The following is a 14,967-nucleotide window of genomic DNA, read 5'->3' as shown; positions in this document are numbered from 1 at the left end:
TTTCATCTTTTCAATAATTCATCTCTTTAGTTCTCTTTTCCTTTTATTGTAGAAAAAACTTAACATATCTCTTGTATCTGCTTCTATTATAAAGTTTGTGTCAAAATTTAAACAATTACACGTTAATATACAAAAACTCATTGTATTAATATTGTCATAAACGAATATTATAAACGAGATACACATTTTTTTGACAGTTGCATATTCATATGCCATAAATTACATCGATATTAGCCCTAACAAGTTATTTTAAGTTTACATGTACTTTTCTAACGCTCATCATATACGGATTCACGTCCTCGTATAATTTCGCGATACACCCTGTACATAACCGTGCGTGTACACATAGATAGGCCGGCAGCTTGTTGACACTAGCGCTTCTATCGGTGGCGTCACGAAATTACAGGCGGCCGCATGCGTTCCTGTTGAAAAAATTCCTCACGGGCGAAAGTCAAGGTATGACGGAATATCGCAATAGACTTGGCCGGTCTGAAGGAACAGCCTCTTTGCATGGCGTGCTCCCCTGATAATAGGAGGGGCTCGGCGAGACAACCCGCGCGAAACTCTGTTCAATGTAGGGAGAACGCGCTGTCTCATGTTGGCTCCTATCGCTACGTGTTACTCGGATACCGTGGTGCTCGCATGCGGGATGTGAGCACGCACCACGTGCTCGTCATCGAGCCAAGTCGGGCAGACTGGGGTGACAACCGACGGCGATCAGGCATCGGGCTTGCCCGTGCGTTCACCACGCTTCTGCGCTATCGCTATACGGCACATACGAGAGCTCCGCGAAGGTTGATCGATCAACGTCGTATATGTGCGACGCATACCGTCCGTATATGTACTCCCATACTCGCGCCTTATTTAAATACGTCCGCCTGATTCTGCCGAAGTAGTTTCATACAAAAAGATTACCCGTGCGTGCGTAACGATGATTAAAATAATTTCACCAGTAACCATAAAGAAATTGTTAATGATTTTATTGTATATTATAGTATAAAAAATGCCTCACATGTCGAATAAAAGGCTAAAAAAAATATTTTATGACTACATGTATGTATAAGGTTTCTTCTATTTTTTGAAACTTTGTTAAGAGCTTTAATATATCAAAATATTTGACCTGTCATGTATTAATTATCATCATATATTATCATATTTAATAATAAAATTTATGATGCATTAGTTTATTTGTATGAAGGTTTCTCAGTTTGTACGAACAAGTATACGTAGCAGTCGTGGCCGAGTGGTTAAGGCGTCTGACTAGAAATCAGATTCCCTCTGGGAGCGTAGGTTCGAGTCCTACCGACTGCGTAAAATGGTGGATTATTTTTTTGCTCAATACATAATTTTTGCAATATCCACTCTTAAAAAAGACTTGTTAAATCAATATTTGCAAATATTATTTTTTCCCCTTTTCCGCGCTGTCGAGATCGATTATTTCGACCTTGCACCGTGCAAGATCAATATAATAAGAACTTTTAAAAACCTTTCATGACTAAGCCGAGCATTAATGATTAAAACACCATAAATCAAAATTTGCAAATATTTATTATAGTGTTCTTAATATATGTAAAAATTTTTATTTTGTTGGTAATGTTTTTTCCTTATCAAATTTGTCAATAAATGCTATAATATTTTTCATAAAAATCTAGCAACTTTACTTAAGTCATTTCCAAACTGTTCAGAGAATTGTGCTCAGATTGCATAATTATTTAGAAGAAATAGTAGGACAGTCTACGAAATTTTCATGCTTTTATCAATGTTTCGATATTTTAATTATTTTTATATTATATATTTTAATTTTACTTTTAGCTATTTCATTAATGTCTTAATTAGCTCCTACAGCCCTAACAATCCTATTTGCTGGTTGAATCAGCGGAAATCTGAGATTTGGAAAACATATCCCTAATCGCGCATCCTATCCACGTGCCCTACTCGCGTGCTCTAATCGCGTGCTTTTATCGTATTTTATGTATACTTTATGTACTTCTCGCTACACATTTTGGCCAATATTGGCCGCCTATTTTGTTTAGCTACATTCATTCTTCAGGCCAGTTGGATTTACCTTTCGTTGCTCCTGACCACTTTCTGCGATCGATCTCTAATCAGAGATCAAAAAAGGAGATACACATTCCTTTTATTGTTGGCGAATAAGCGCAAGATTTTTTTTGCGTTGATAAGGAAATAAATTTCTTCTTTTGCCGAGTTATTGTTGTCTGGCAGATTGAGAGTATTTCTGATCGCTCGTTGTTGATCGTACAATTTTACGATCGTTCGTTAGATGTTCGTAACTTTATTTTAACTGACATGAGATAAATTATCATCATAAAATTTTGATTAAAAATTATGATAAATTATAATAAACATATAAATTTAATTAAAATTTATATAATAATAATATATAATAATTAATAATTAATTTATAGAATATATAATATATAATTTATAAAATAATAATATAATAATATATAATTTATAATAAAATATTAATTTATGTCATTTATTATCATATTGCAGATAATTTAATTGATTAATTATTTGGTCTTATATCAGTTAAAATAAAGTTTAAGAACAGTATCTAGAAACAAATTCTACGATATGAATGAGCTATAGAAATTAGGATAAGATCAGCGCGTATTATAAGTTATCATCACGCGTATATAACCGACAAAATTACTCTCTCTAGCATTTTTTATTCAATAAATATAAAAATCTACAAATTGGAAAAAAAATGTTTTTTATAATTTTCCTTCTTTAATTTAGATTTTAATTTACCTTTGCAATAGATGCAATGTATATCAAAAAAACTTATTAAAAGTTATTCAATTTAATACGTTTTAGCTCATCCATTTAAAAGTAACGGATTTATCTACAATCTACAATTTACAATCTATATCTCTACAAATCTCTACAAATCCGATACTTTAAAATTAAATAAAAGTCACTCACCGGCACTGATGCGCAACAGCGGAGATTTGGTCTTGAGGCTACGTTGTCTGCAACACACAAATATAAAATCCAAATTATAGCAACGTTTAAAATAATTTAATATTTCAAGGAAATTATTATTGTACGCACCGAGTTTTATATCCGATGCGTATAATAATAAGAAGGTATAAATATGAAATAATTTTATAAATTCTAAAAAAGAAAATTATTTTTTTCAAATAAAAACTTTTATAATAATAGACTTTCTTGTTTAAATTATTCAAATAATGATCGAATCAAATTAATGCATATACGGGAATTATAATAATTAATATACAAATAATAATACTCACCCTTGGGTTGCTCCGCTGGTGCAGGATGCCTCTCCTAGGCCTCCTCCTCCTCTCAGATTGATTCACACGCGCGTTACTTAAACGGCACTCCCGCAATTCGACTATTTTATTGCGCGTTCTCAATCCGAATTATATTTAAATCATATTTAAAAAGTCAAACGATAAAGCATCGAACAAAATTGAACTTAAAGTATCTTTTAAGAAATAATTATATATATTTAAAAAGGAAGAGAAAGATCGTAATAGAACAATAATTTACAATTTTATTCCTATCATTTCGATTTTTAATTATATGTGTATATATCACGCGCGAAATATGCGCTTCGAGATTAATCATTGCGATATAATAACGTATTATTTAAGGTATTATGTAAAAGATAATTAATATTTATTATATTAAATTATTTTCCGATATTTAACACGATCGTGTTTAAAAAAGGAATTTGATGGAGTGCCTCGCGCTCTACTTCCGTACTGTTCGAGTATCGCGGTTCGAATGATAACACGTAGGAAAGGAATTCTCACCCCACTACAGTTCTATTCAAGTATCTCTAAATGAAATAATAACAAAGTCGTGATACGTAAACAATAGCGCGCAATGTTTATGTCGCCAAGGCCGAACACCATATTAGAAGTATTGTTAATTCGTTGTCGAAATATTTTACGTATTATAAAATATATATCCGAAATATTAAGTTATATAAGTATTTTAAATTATAGATCAATTATTTGTTAAACGATTAATGTATCATGAAGCTTATCGTTATGTTAATTACTCGATCTTGCGATTCGATTATTTTATTGCGCGTTTTTAATCCGAATCATATTTAAATCATATTTAAAAAATCAAACGATAAAGCATCGGACGAAATTGAACTTAAAGTATCTTTTAAGAAATAATTATATATATTTAAAAAGGAAGAGAAAGATCGTAATAGAACAATAATTTACAATTTTATTCCTATCATTTCGATTTTTGATTATATGTGTATATATCACGCACTTCGAGATTTATCATTACGATATAATGTATTATTTAAAGTATTATATAAAAGATAATTAATATTTCTCATATTAAATTATTTTCCGATACTTAACACGATCGTGTTTAAAAAAGGAATTTAACAGTGTCTCGCGCTCTACTTCCGTACTATCCGAGTATCGCCGTTCGAATGATAACACGTAGAAAAGAAATTCTCACCCCACTACAATTCTATTCAAGTATCTCTGAAATAATAACAAAATCGTGATACGTAAACAATAGCGCGCCAATGTTTACGTCGCCAAGGCCGAATACCATTAGAGATATTGTTAATTCGTTGTCGAAATATTTTACGTATTACAATTATAAAATATACGCGGAATATTAAGTTATATAAAAATTTTAAATTATAGATTAATTTAAATTGTCGAAGAGAAACCAATGACCAAATTTTATGTTATTGATAATTTACAGTTGAAAATATTTTGCGTATTATGACATATATATATATACATATTAGATTAATTATTTATTAATCGATAGGTATCACGAAGTCTTTTATTAAGTTAGTTATTTAATCCCGCGATTCGATTATTTAATTGCGCGTTCCCAATGTGACTCATATTTAGATTGTCGAAAAGTCGAATGTAATAAAGTACTGGAACAAATATATATATTTGACTTTATGATATTTAATTTAAATTAAATTTAAATTTAAATTATATTTATTAAATATTATTAAAGAAATATTACTCATAAAAGGAGATAGCAACAAAATCATAATTTATTATTTTGGACTTCTGGTGTCATTAGGTTTCTCTTACTTGAATAACTTTAATAAAATATAATTAAATTAAAAAAAAAAGTTACACGGAAAACGCGCTTCAAAATTTATTCTCACGATATAATTAACATATAATCTAACGTATGTAAAAGATAATTAATAATCATATCGAATTATTCCCCGATAATTGGCGCGATCGCATATGGAAAAGAATTTAGCGGAGCGTCTCGCGTCACTACTTTTCTGTTCGAATGTCGTCGCGTGAATGATAATAAATATAAACATTACAGAAAAGGAATTTGTGACGTAGTGTCTCCCACTTTTATGATTCAAATGTAGTCGCACAAATGACAACAAAGTCACAAAACATAAACAATAGAGCGCTATCACCAGGACCGAACATTTTATTATTTATAATACATTGCCGAAATATTTTGTCTTATGACATATATATATATATATATATATATATATGTCATATATATATATATGTCATAAGACATATATATATATATATATATATATATATATATATATATATATATATATAATATATATATATAATATATATATATATATATATATATATATATATATATATATGGAGTTACTTTGTTTTTACCCTCATTGTATTCATTTATGAACATAAAATAATGTATATAAAAGATGATTATTATCGCAATTTAATATGTACAATTAATATATATCAAATTGTAATATAAGATAATTAAAATACAATATAAAATTTTGTTTTAAATATTTTTGCATAGTTGTCAAAAAAAAAATTTAAAATATATATTCAATACAAATAACTGCATGTTACAAATTTTCAAGAAAGGGAATTTAAAATTCCTCGATAGTATAGTGGTTAGTATCCCCGCCTGTCACGCGGGAGACCGGGGTTCGATTCCCCGTCGGGGAGAATTTCTTTTTATTTTTTTATTATTTTTTTTTCTACTCATTGAGATTTTGTATTTAAAAATATCTCACGTAAATTAAGTTTTATAATACACAATTATATTTGTCTTATGTTATTTTTAATATGTGCTTCGAAAATACAATTATTCCATACGATTGCAATCCCCTGTTTATACGCTTTGAAAATCTTTTATAATTCTTTTATAATTCTTATATTATGTCCGTTATTAATCATAAATTATCCAGTTACTAATCCTGATTCAGTTACATATATATAATTAATAATATAATTATAAAGACATTATAAAGACACTTAACACGTAATTAAAAGATTAAATAAGACGCAACTGCTGAAGAAATTAATATTTGGAGGGGAAATTTAAAGGCGCCGTGGCTTAGTTGGTTAAAGCGCCTGTCTAGTAAACAGGAGATCGGGGGTTCGAATCCCCCCGGGGCCTTCTGGGGGTAATTTTTGTCGTTTCGAATCAATAATGAATACATATATTTTTGTAGAAATATTCAATTGATTAATATATACCTGTATAATAAGAATATTATATAACTTATAGAAAGCTTGAAAATCTTATTAAGAGTGAAGAAAAAATCTATAAATTTTATGAGTTGTTTAATTTTATTTTTATAAAATAATTGCAGTGAGTAATTTTTAAATATTATGCTTGATTGCTACTTGAGTATGCAAAATATATGTGTGAATTCTCTTATTTGTAATATATCTTTTTACAATAAATATCAATGCGCTCGTGTTCTGCATATATATGTGTCAAAAATTATAATTAAAGAAGAATTATTTCTGTGTTATGTACAATATAAAACAATAACCATATCTAACATTAAAAGTTGAACTTGTATCCATTTCCGGAAACCTTTACATGCGCCACAGATGGGGCAGATGAGTAAGCGATTCCTAATAAATTTTGCTGTCGTTCTGGTTGCTGTTCTTGCCGTTGTAACTGAATTTGTTCAGGCACCTGTGTACAGTTACTATTAACAGAAATCATACTTAATACATCAAATACATACATACGATAATTATTATTTTTTTCTATGCAAAATAATTTAACAACAATAGACAATTTTATTTATAATTTAAATAGAGACATAAAAAGATAATATGATGTCACTAATATTGTGTGACATTTATTTTAATTTCCATTTTTATTTTTTTAATAAAAATTACCTGCTCTGACTGAACTGCTTGTAATTGTCCTTGTTGAGCTTGCGCAAGCTGTGCCTGTCTAAGCGCAAGCAATTGCGCTAATTGTAACTGGTAAGCAGTATTCGGTTGATATGCATGCAAATATGCTTGTTGTGGCTGCTGCAATTGCTGCATGTACGCTAATGTAGTAGCGGGATCTGCAACCGCCTGATAAGCTAATGGTCCGATTGCAGATGCTGCAAAAGTTGGTTGTTGCGGAATCGCACCATTCGGGATAGAGCCAAATGAATAATACCCTATAATTAAAAAATTTCTGTCAATTCGTCGCAAATTTATTTAAAAATAAATTTTTTGTTTATTTTTTCCATCTTCGATTTGTACAGAATTTAATATGTAAAAATTATATATTATATATCTTTTGTACAAAATTATATTATCATCGTAATAAAAAAGATCAATAGTTTTCAAATACGAACCTAAGCCAGGATTTCTATAGGCGAGGGCATGCGCTAAACTTGGCAAAACTTTTTGCGCTAACTGAGGATTGCCGATACTAGATGCGAAAGATTGATGGGAACTCGGCCCGTTGAATGCGAACGATGTTTGCGTTAATCCCGGTCGGATAAAACTGAAAGAGGTATGTTGTTCGGAACTTCCTATTATGTTCGGCTTTACAGCTTGAACGGGTGGCTCAGCTATGACGAGGTAACACAATGCACTGACGACAATCGCGTGTTTCTGCAAATTATAATTTTATAAGATCAATCGATCATAATTGTGACATGAGGATAAATACGATATTTAATTATTCTTTAATATTAAATGTGTAATAGCCAATTATAAAATCTTAAAAAAAGAGTATCTTGCATTTATAATAGAAAAAAGAGAGAGAGAGAGAGAGAGAGAGAGAGCATTGACACTCTTATCAATTATCATTTAAAAAATCACATCAGTCATATATTTTAATTTAATTAATGTACATATATTTCCCCTCTAATATGTCACAATTATTTTCATTGATTCTAATAAAAATCAGTAACACTTTATAAAGTACTGATTATAAAAACTGATTATATAAAATTATTATAAAATTTCTCTTGTAAAAATTATGAAGCGCACTACAATAGAGCTAATATTTTAATATATTTTTACGATACAAAATATACAATATACTCTTAAATCTCTATATCATAATCTGCTATTCGTTACTCACCAACATTATGAAAACTTATACAAATTATCTTAATGTGATATTCGTATAATAGAAGCGCAGTATTATCGTCGGCGAGAATCACAATGGTATTACGATGCCAAGAAATTCTGTGGGGAACTATATACCACGGAAGCAATTGGCATAAAACGTGAGTAGCATTCGATCGACATCATTGTAGCGGATACTTTCTCCAGGATACCGATATTAAACAATTCGTGAATCACAATCAGATGACAAGTAACAATTTTCTCAAAATATGATAGACAAGAATAGAACCATAAAGCTTTGTGTAACAAAATATTAATCGTTTTTAACGTTTCCACGTTATAACGTCGAAACAGAAATTTCAAATTCGAAAACTATTTTCATCGAGATTAAGATTATTGATAATGGAGAAAGTTGCTTTCAGAATGCCTAATACGACAACATTGTAGCCGCACGATGAGTATTAATTGCAATCAAGTAGACGATTGTGTTAAATATTTCACTGGTAACGGTTTTATTTCGGTATTACATGAAATTCGTGAAATAGAATCATTACAGTGATTGTTTGTACTACAAAAAACACGAACATTACTAATTTAACAATGTTTTATCTGTATACCATATAAATATCATATTAATATACTAATATTTTTAATATGAGCGAGATTTTAAGTTTCAAGTCCTCATTTATAATACAACTGCAATATTATATTTATTGCCATATATGTATTACAAAATCTTACATTATACATCATAGCTGTCATCCTAATTATTTGACCATAGGCATATGTTAAATTGGTAATCTGAAAATATGTATTTGAATGGATAATGCTATGATTCTAATAATGAATGACCGATTTGTAAAATAATGAAGATTTGTGCGATGTCTGGATTTTCTTCTAGATCTCTTCATATGTTGGAAAAATATGATTGATAAAACATGCCCATAGCACTAGTCGCAAATAATGCAAAACAACTCCACCATGTTGCCAATCCTAAGATACCTCTATAAACATCTGTGGTAAAGATCTGTAACAAAGGAGATATATTCTTTTATATTATAAAACATCGCAAATTTAATATTATCACTTTTTAAAAACATTATTTTATTAATATTTTTTTCAGATATATTGAGATATACCTGCTTCAATGAATTTAATGCAAGTTGAAGTTCTTCAGCAGTTTGTATAACAGTCTTATCAGTATTATCATTACTAATTGTAGACAAGTGTAATTTCGGTAATTCATCCGCTGGACACTCTTCCTCTAGTGTTCCGTTTAAAATACCTTCCCAAGTAAAACCACCTAATTCAACAAGAAATACAGGTGCATTATTGCACCTTTTTGCAATTGTGTTATATATTTTATAAAAAACATTTTTTCTTACCGAGCGTTTTGTACAGAAATGTAAAAAATAAACACATAATTATTGGAACAATAAATTGTAGCGCAACTACACATAGATAATAGTACACAGCTGCAATCTGTAATATATAAAATAAAACTCGTTTTTTATTAATTATTTATAATTATAATTATTTTATAATTATTTATAGAAAAGAAAAACTCTCTTTTTTAAATTAATATAATTATTATTTTTATTATATGACATTGTAAATTACAACTATTACGATATACCTTTTTCTGTAAATCAACATTAGTTATTCTACCAGCCTCTTTCTTCTGAATTTCTAATCTTTGAATTGCAAGATTTAAATAAGATTGCAAATATATTGGCATCAGTACAATTTTTAATAAAACAGCAATGATGATAATAATCAATCTCATACTGTCAAAACTTGCAGCTGTCATTCTATAATAAATAATCTTTAATTAATTATTATATCTATTTAATTTGATTTAGATATATAATAAATATTGACTTACAGTGGACCAGTCATACCACTAAATATTCGAACAGTCAAATAATCCCTGCTGATAGGTGTAATCCATAAGCTCACCAGTAGCAATGGTGAGACATAGCTGATATTTGCTATCAATAACAATAATTTGTAGTCTTTATAATACCTACAATTATTTTCGTATATAATATATAATCAGCATTCAATATTGATTGAATTGAATAAAATTTATTGTAACCTTAATGTATCCCAATGCATCTTTGATACCCTTAATCCTGGGAAAGTGAATAACGATCCCAATAGACCACACCATATAGCAAGGAAGAACTTCACAACTATTTTTGAAGCTGGCCCCCTATATTAAATATAAGTTTTCCATATTTATTAAATAAAAAATGTAGTTATAAACATGTAATTACACGAAAAATAAAGATTTGTTATTAGAATAGCCTACTTGTTATACTTGTATATTAATAACCAATAAAGATCTAATAAAATTATTAATAATGATAAATTATGTAATCAACTCACGTGGAAGAAAGCCCTTGAGTATCTAAAAATCGAGAAGCGCTATGATTAAAACTTGTATATGCCTTTTCCAAACCAATTTCCAATTTATTTTCATCAACTATAAGCACCATCATAGCAATGAGAAGGTATGCAAATCCAGTAACAATACATGTAGATCTTTCACCTACACTTTCCTCTCCTTTGAAATATTGTACCCAGAGGGAAAGTAGCACCTTACTATAAATTATGTAAGGAAAGCAAAGCTACATATTTTCTCTTTCCTATAACTTTTTAATTATGCTTCCAAAAAATATGAAACATTTAACATTTTCTAATAAAGATTTTAATCCAAAGGATACAATGCAAAACCCAGAACTACCAAACACCATAGTACACTGAGATTAATCTCATCTTTGATTGGATACAAATAATTATATGCCTGTTAAACAATAAGAAAAAGAATATAGATATTATTACAAAATATACACTATACAAGCTATAAATATAACATTAATTAACAAACTAATTACATAGAGAAAAATATATTCATATACAGAACACACATATACATTGTATCCATATATTAGATAAGCAGTGATTAACAAGCACACTAACCTCTGTCAGTATATAAACAATAGAAGCATATAGAGAAATCCAATAGCCATTGATATTCCGTATAATATTTTAAGTGTACAACATCAAGCGCAGTCACTTTTGTACTTTCGAGCTGAATATCTAGATTTCTAGGAATATGAAATACATCTCCTACTTTGCCATTTTCACTGTGTTTTCCTCTCTTTGGTTTCTCTTTTGGCACACCAGCCAATGCTCTAAGTTGTTGATCTGTCGGATACAGATATCGTATCAATCTGTGCAAATAAAAAAAAAATTATAATAGATTTTAGCATATTACTATCATGTCTACAACTTATTTTTCGTATCCACATATGTATGCTAATACATACCCAGTAGAACATAAGATCCATCTTGCGAAAGAAAAATGTGGACTTAATTTTTGTATGACACTGACCATTACAAGAGTGATGACCAATTGTGCTCCTAACAAAGCCTGAAAGAAATATACATGTCATATATAACTCTATCATTATATAGAGAGTAAATAAAAAATAAAATTGATAAGCATAACTTTAAGAAATACATAGAATATATGATTTCTATATATGAACATCGCGCGTTTCTGCAAATAAAATAATTTTATTTCAAATTACCATTTTCAATCAGATGTTCTGGCTGTTGTTAAATTCTCACAAACAAGACTGCTCCATTGAAAAAACAATGTTTCGAAAATTTTAATAGATTCTAAAAGAGACTATGATAAAATAAATCCGATTTGCCACGAGTAATGTATGCTCTACCATTTTAAAGGGCATGCTCCGTCCGCGAGCTGGTTTTATAAATAGTTGTAGTCTGGCGACCACATTATACCGAACGAATACATTAAATTGCCTCGCATGCGAATGCGAGGTTATTTCCAGTTATCGTCGCTCTGTACCCAGTGTAACCCAGTGATGCCAGCCAAGCTAGAAGCCAGAATGAAGATTCAAGCAGCACAGCTGACAATGTGACAATGAGTAGAGGGGACAACGCACACAAATATCGTGACCACGCACATATATGTGAGCTCGCTGTTTCATTCGGCTAACTTCGGATAATAGAAAAGGATAAATATTAATTATTGGAATCTGACAGACACCTCAAATAGATTTTTTACTTGAAATCTATCAAAACCCAAGTAAATTTTTTACTTGAAGTATGATATATTTCAACTAGATTTTTTTTTTATTTGGACTATGACAGACTCCAAGCAGATTTTGCATTGTCATCTAGGATATCTAAGAATATCAGAATAAAATTAAAACTGATATTACTGCGTACTGCATGATATCACATATATATATATACATATAAGTTGAACGAAATTTTTTATTTAAAATTATTTAAAATAAAATAAAATATTATAAAGCGCATGTTATGCAATTAAAAATTATTTTTCTAATTATTTTTGAATGCATGGGGAAATATGTTAATTTGTTATTATATGTATATAATATTTCTATGTCAAATTAATTACACAAAGGATAAATGTTTTGCAATGTAGGACATATATATATATATGTCCTATCTTGAAAAAAAATTGTATATAATCAAATATATATAATATATGTATAATTAATATATATATAAACTTTTTTCCGAAACCTTTTTTTCGAACCTTTTTCTAAATCTAGAAAAAGAAAGTAATAGACAAAGAAATATTTATTTTTCATGATATCTTAATATGCTTATTGCAGATGGATAAAAATAAGAAATAGTACAATGATATATGGACAAATACAGACATTATATATGATAAGGAAAAACTAAAAATAGCATTATAATTACAAATAATTTTGAATGATAAAATGCTGAGAGAGGATAATCTACGTTGCAAAAAAATACTCAACAGATCATGAAATTTCCCAGAAACACATTTTCCATGCATTAATGAATTTATTTGCATCTTGGAAATTCCGGATCCTTGATTACGTAATCAATATATGTGATTCTTCAATGTTTTTTAAACAAGCTTCGAATTGTCCAATTAGCTGCTTATTGTTTGTTATGCTGCTTATTATGTCTTGATGTAATTGTTAGAAAAATTATTTATTATCTTAATCGATGATCGGACAACCATTTTTACCTTTTAGAAACACATCATCATTTATAACCATGACATAATTTAATAGAAAGTCGTCATTAACACAATTATATAATCAATATAATAAATATATATATATATATATATATATATATATATATATATATATATTATATATATATATATATTAATTTCTACTAATTATTCAATATCGCACACATGTGTTACTTTGTAAAAATTAACAATAAATATTATATTTTTTATTAAAAAAAAACATTACGATAATGTAGGAAATTTATTAAGATCCTTGTTTTAAGAGCGACTAATTTTATCATCTTCTATCCGTTTGATCTCTCGCGTCACTTTTGCTCTTTTTTTTCTTCACAACAAACTATCTATAAAATTATTATTATTTTATTAATACGTATATTCCACTGATAACAACAGAATTTCAAAAATTTTGTTCTGGTTTTGCTATCAACTTAACTTGCGGAATTACTTCCTTAACAATTTGAGCGCGAAACCGAAGGCTTCTATAAAACAATGCATTCACCAGTTCATGAGATCATATGCTGTGCAGTGCGCGACAAGTGTGGATCGTGAAATAACAGCAGGTTTGTAATATATGTTCGTTTTCGTGATTGAAAATATTGATGGACAAGATTTCGTTTCATTCGTGACAATACAAACAATTTGAATACAATTGAAAATTCATGAACGTATAGTGAAAAATCATGACCAATTTTTATGAAAACTGCAGGAAAAATTCCACGACAGATTTTTATCTGACAGTGTCAATTTTTTGATAATAGCTTGTTTAATTTAATTTAATTTGACAATGTAATAATTTTGCATTTATTTATTTATTACTATTGAATAACAGTTCGATAGAAAGTAAAATTAAAATTTTTATTTAAAGAAAGATCTTTAGATCAACTTTTTTTATTATTTAAATAACAATTTCATTATTCTTTTAAGTTTTCTTTACTTTATAATAATCATTAATTAAAAAACAAACTTATGTTAATAAATATGTAAAAGTTTCTATATATTATAATTTATCCGTTTTTTGAATAGTAAAAATAACTATGTCAGTAATAACAATGTAGAAAAGTATATATAGAATTTCATGGCCACTCAAACAATATCTAAATCAGATTAATAGATTCAAATTCGACCTACGTATTGCATACGCATTACATATCCGGATATTCTTTTCTGAGACAATATCAATACTTATATATTATATAAAAACATAATCTAAAAATGAATGATTCAATGAAACTTTATTATTTATATTTTAAATGTATTTTATATTTTATATTATACATATATATATTTTTTTACTGTTATGTATTTATTATTATATTAAAGATCTTTGACAATATATTGCAATAGATAATATAATGATTGATAAGCATCTCTCTTTTTCTTATATTTCTTAAGATTTAAAAAATTATTTTACCATTAATTTTCTATTTTCCACAGCTTATATTACAAGCAATTATGTTGCTGATGTTGAGTGCATTTTTACTAGTCATCTTAGCAGGGACAGTTCCGGCTAACCCTATCGATTCTCCATCTAAAATATGTACA

The 14,967-nt window shown here is 28.5% G+C and overlaps 2 protein-coding genes and 3 non-coding genes across 6 annotated transcripts; 3 read left to right on the top strand and 2 right to left on the bottom strand.

The window, feature by feature from the left end:
- The first annotated feature begins 1,229 nt into the window (after nt 1–1,229).
- On the top strand, nt 1,230–1,311 carry Trnas-aga (transfer RNA serine (anticodon AGA)). Its single transcript has one exon. It is a non-coding gene; the product is annotated as a tRNA-Ser (tRNA).
- A 4,586-nt stretch (nt 1,312–5,897) lies between these two features.
- Nucleotides 5,898–5,969, top strand: Trnad-guc (transfer RNA aspartic acid (anticodon GUC)). The gene has a single exon. It is a non-coding gene; the product is annotated as a tRNA-Asp (tRNA).
- A 380-nt stretch (nt 5,970–6,349) lies between these two features.
- Nucleotides 6,350–6,423, top strand: Trnat-agu (transfer RNA threonine (anticodon AGU)). The gene has a single exon. It is a non-coding gene; the product is annotated as a tRNA-Thr (tRNA).
- A 171-nt stretch (nt 6,424–6,594) lies between these two features.
- LOC126852113 (negative elongation factor A-like) lies at nt 6,595–8,879 on the bottom strand. 2 transcript variants are annotated; one of them, XM_050596597.1, is made up of 4 exons: nt 8,356–8,879; nt 7,619–7,880; nt 7,164–7,438; nt 6,595–6,954 (listed from the first exon to the last, which is right to left on the bottom strand). In XM_050596597.1, exons 1-4 carry the CDS (start codon nt 8,359–8,361, stop codon nt 6,817–6,819), a joined length of 681 nt encoding a protein of 226 aa, XP_050452554.1. In that variant the 5' UTR covers nt 8,362–8,879; the 3' UTR covers nt 6,595–6,816. The 2 variants fall into 2 exon arrangements, with proteins under 2 accessions (XP_050452554.1, XP_050452555.1); XM_050596598.1 differs by having other exon boundaries at nt 6,829–6,967.
- A 147-nt stretch (nt 8,880–9,026) lies between these two features.
- LOC126852102 (transmembrane protein 161B) lies at nt 9,027–12,242 on the bottom strand. Its single transcript, XM_050596580.1, is given in 13 exon segments — nt 9,027–9,369; nt 9,482–9,645; nt 9,728–9,824; nt 9,979–10,153; nt 10,228–10,368; nt 10,441–10,557; nt 10,734–10,949; nt 11,072–11,151; nt 11,328–11,358; nt 11,360–11,581; nt 11,678–11,781; nt 11,942–12,032; nt 12,089–12,242. Coding segments are annotated over 12 exon segments (1,470 nt in total). The 5' UTR covers nt 11,945–12,032; nt 12,089–12,242; the 3' UTR covers nt 9,027–9,249.
- Nucleotides 12,243–14,967: the final 2,725 nt, after the last annotated feature.

Source organism: Cataglyphis hispanica, chromosome 9, assembly GCF_021464435.1.
Source record: "Cataglyphis hispanica isolate Lineage 1 chromosome 9, ULB_Chis1_1.0, whole genome shotgun sequence".
Lineage (NCBI taxonomy): Eukaryota > Metazoa > Arthropoda > Insecta > Hymenoptera > Formicidae > Cataglyphis > Cataglyphis hispanica.
This window is presented reverse-complemented; position numbering and strand designations above follow the sequence as displayed.

What these genes read in the sequence shown, in the direction of transcription:
- LOC126852113 (XM_050596597.1), bottom strand. An exon ending in CTATAGAAATCCTGGCTTAG is followed by an intron (nt 7,439 to 7,618) that starts GTTCGTATTTGA and finishes TTTTAATTATAG; the next exon opens with GGTATTATTCATTTGGCTCT. An exon ending in AAGCAGTTCAGTCAGAGCAG is followed by an intron (nt 6,955 to 7,163) that starts GTAATTTTTATT and finishes AACTGTACACAG; the next exon opens with GTGCCTGAACAAATTCAGTT.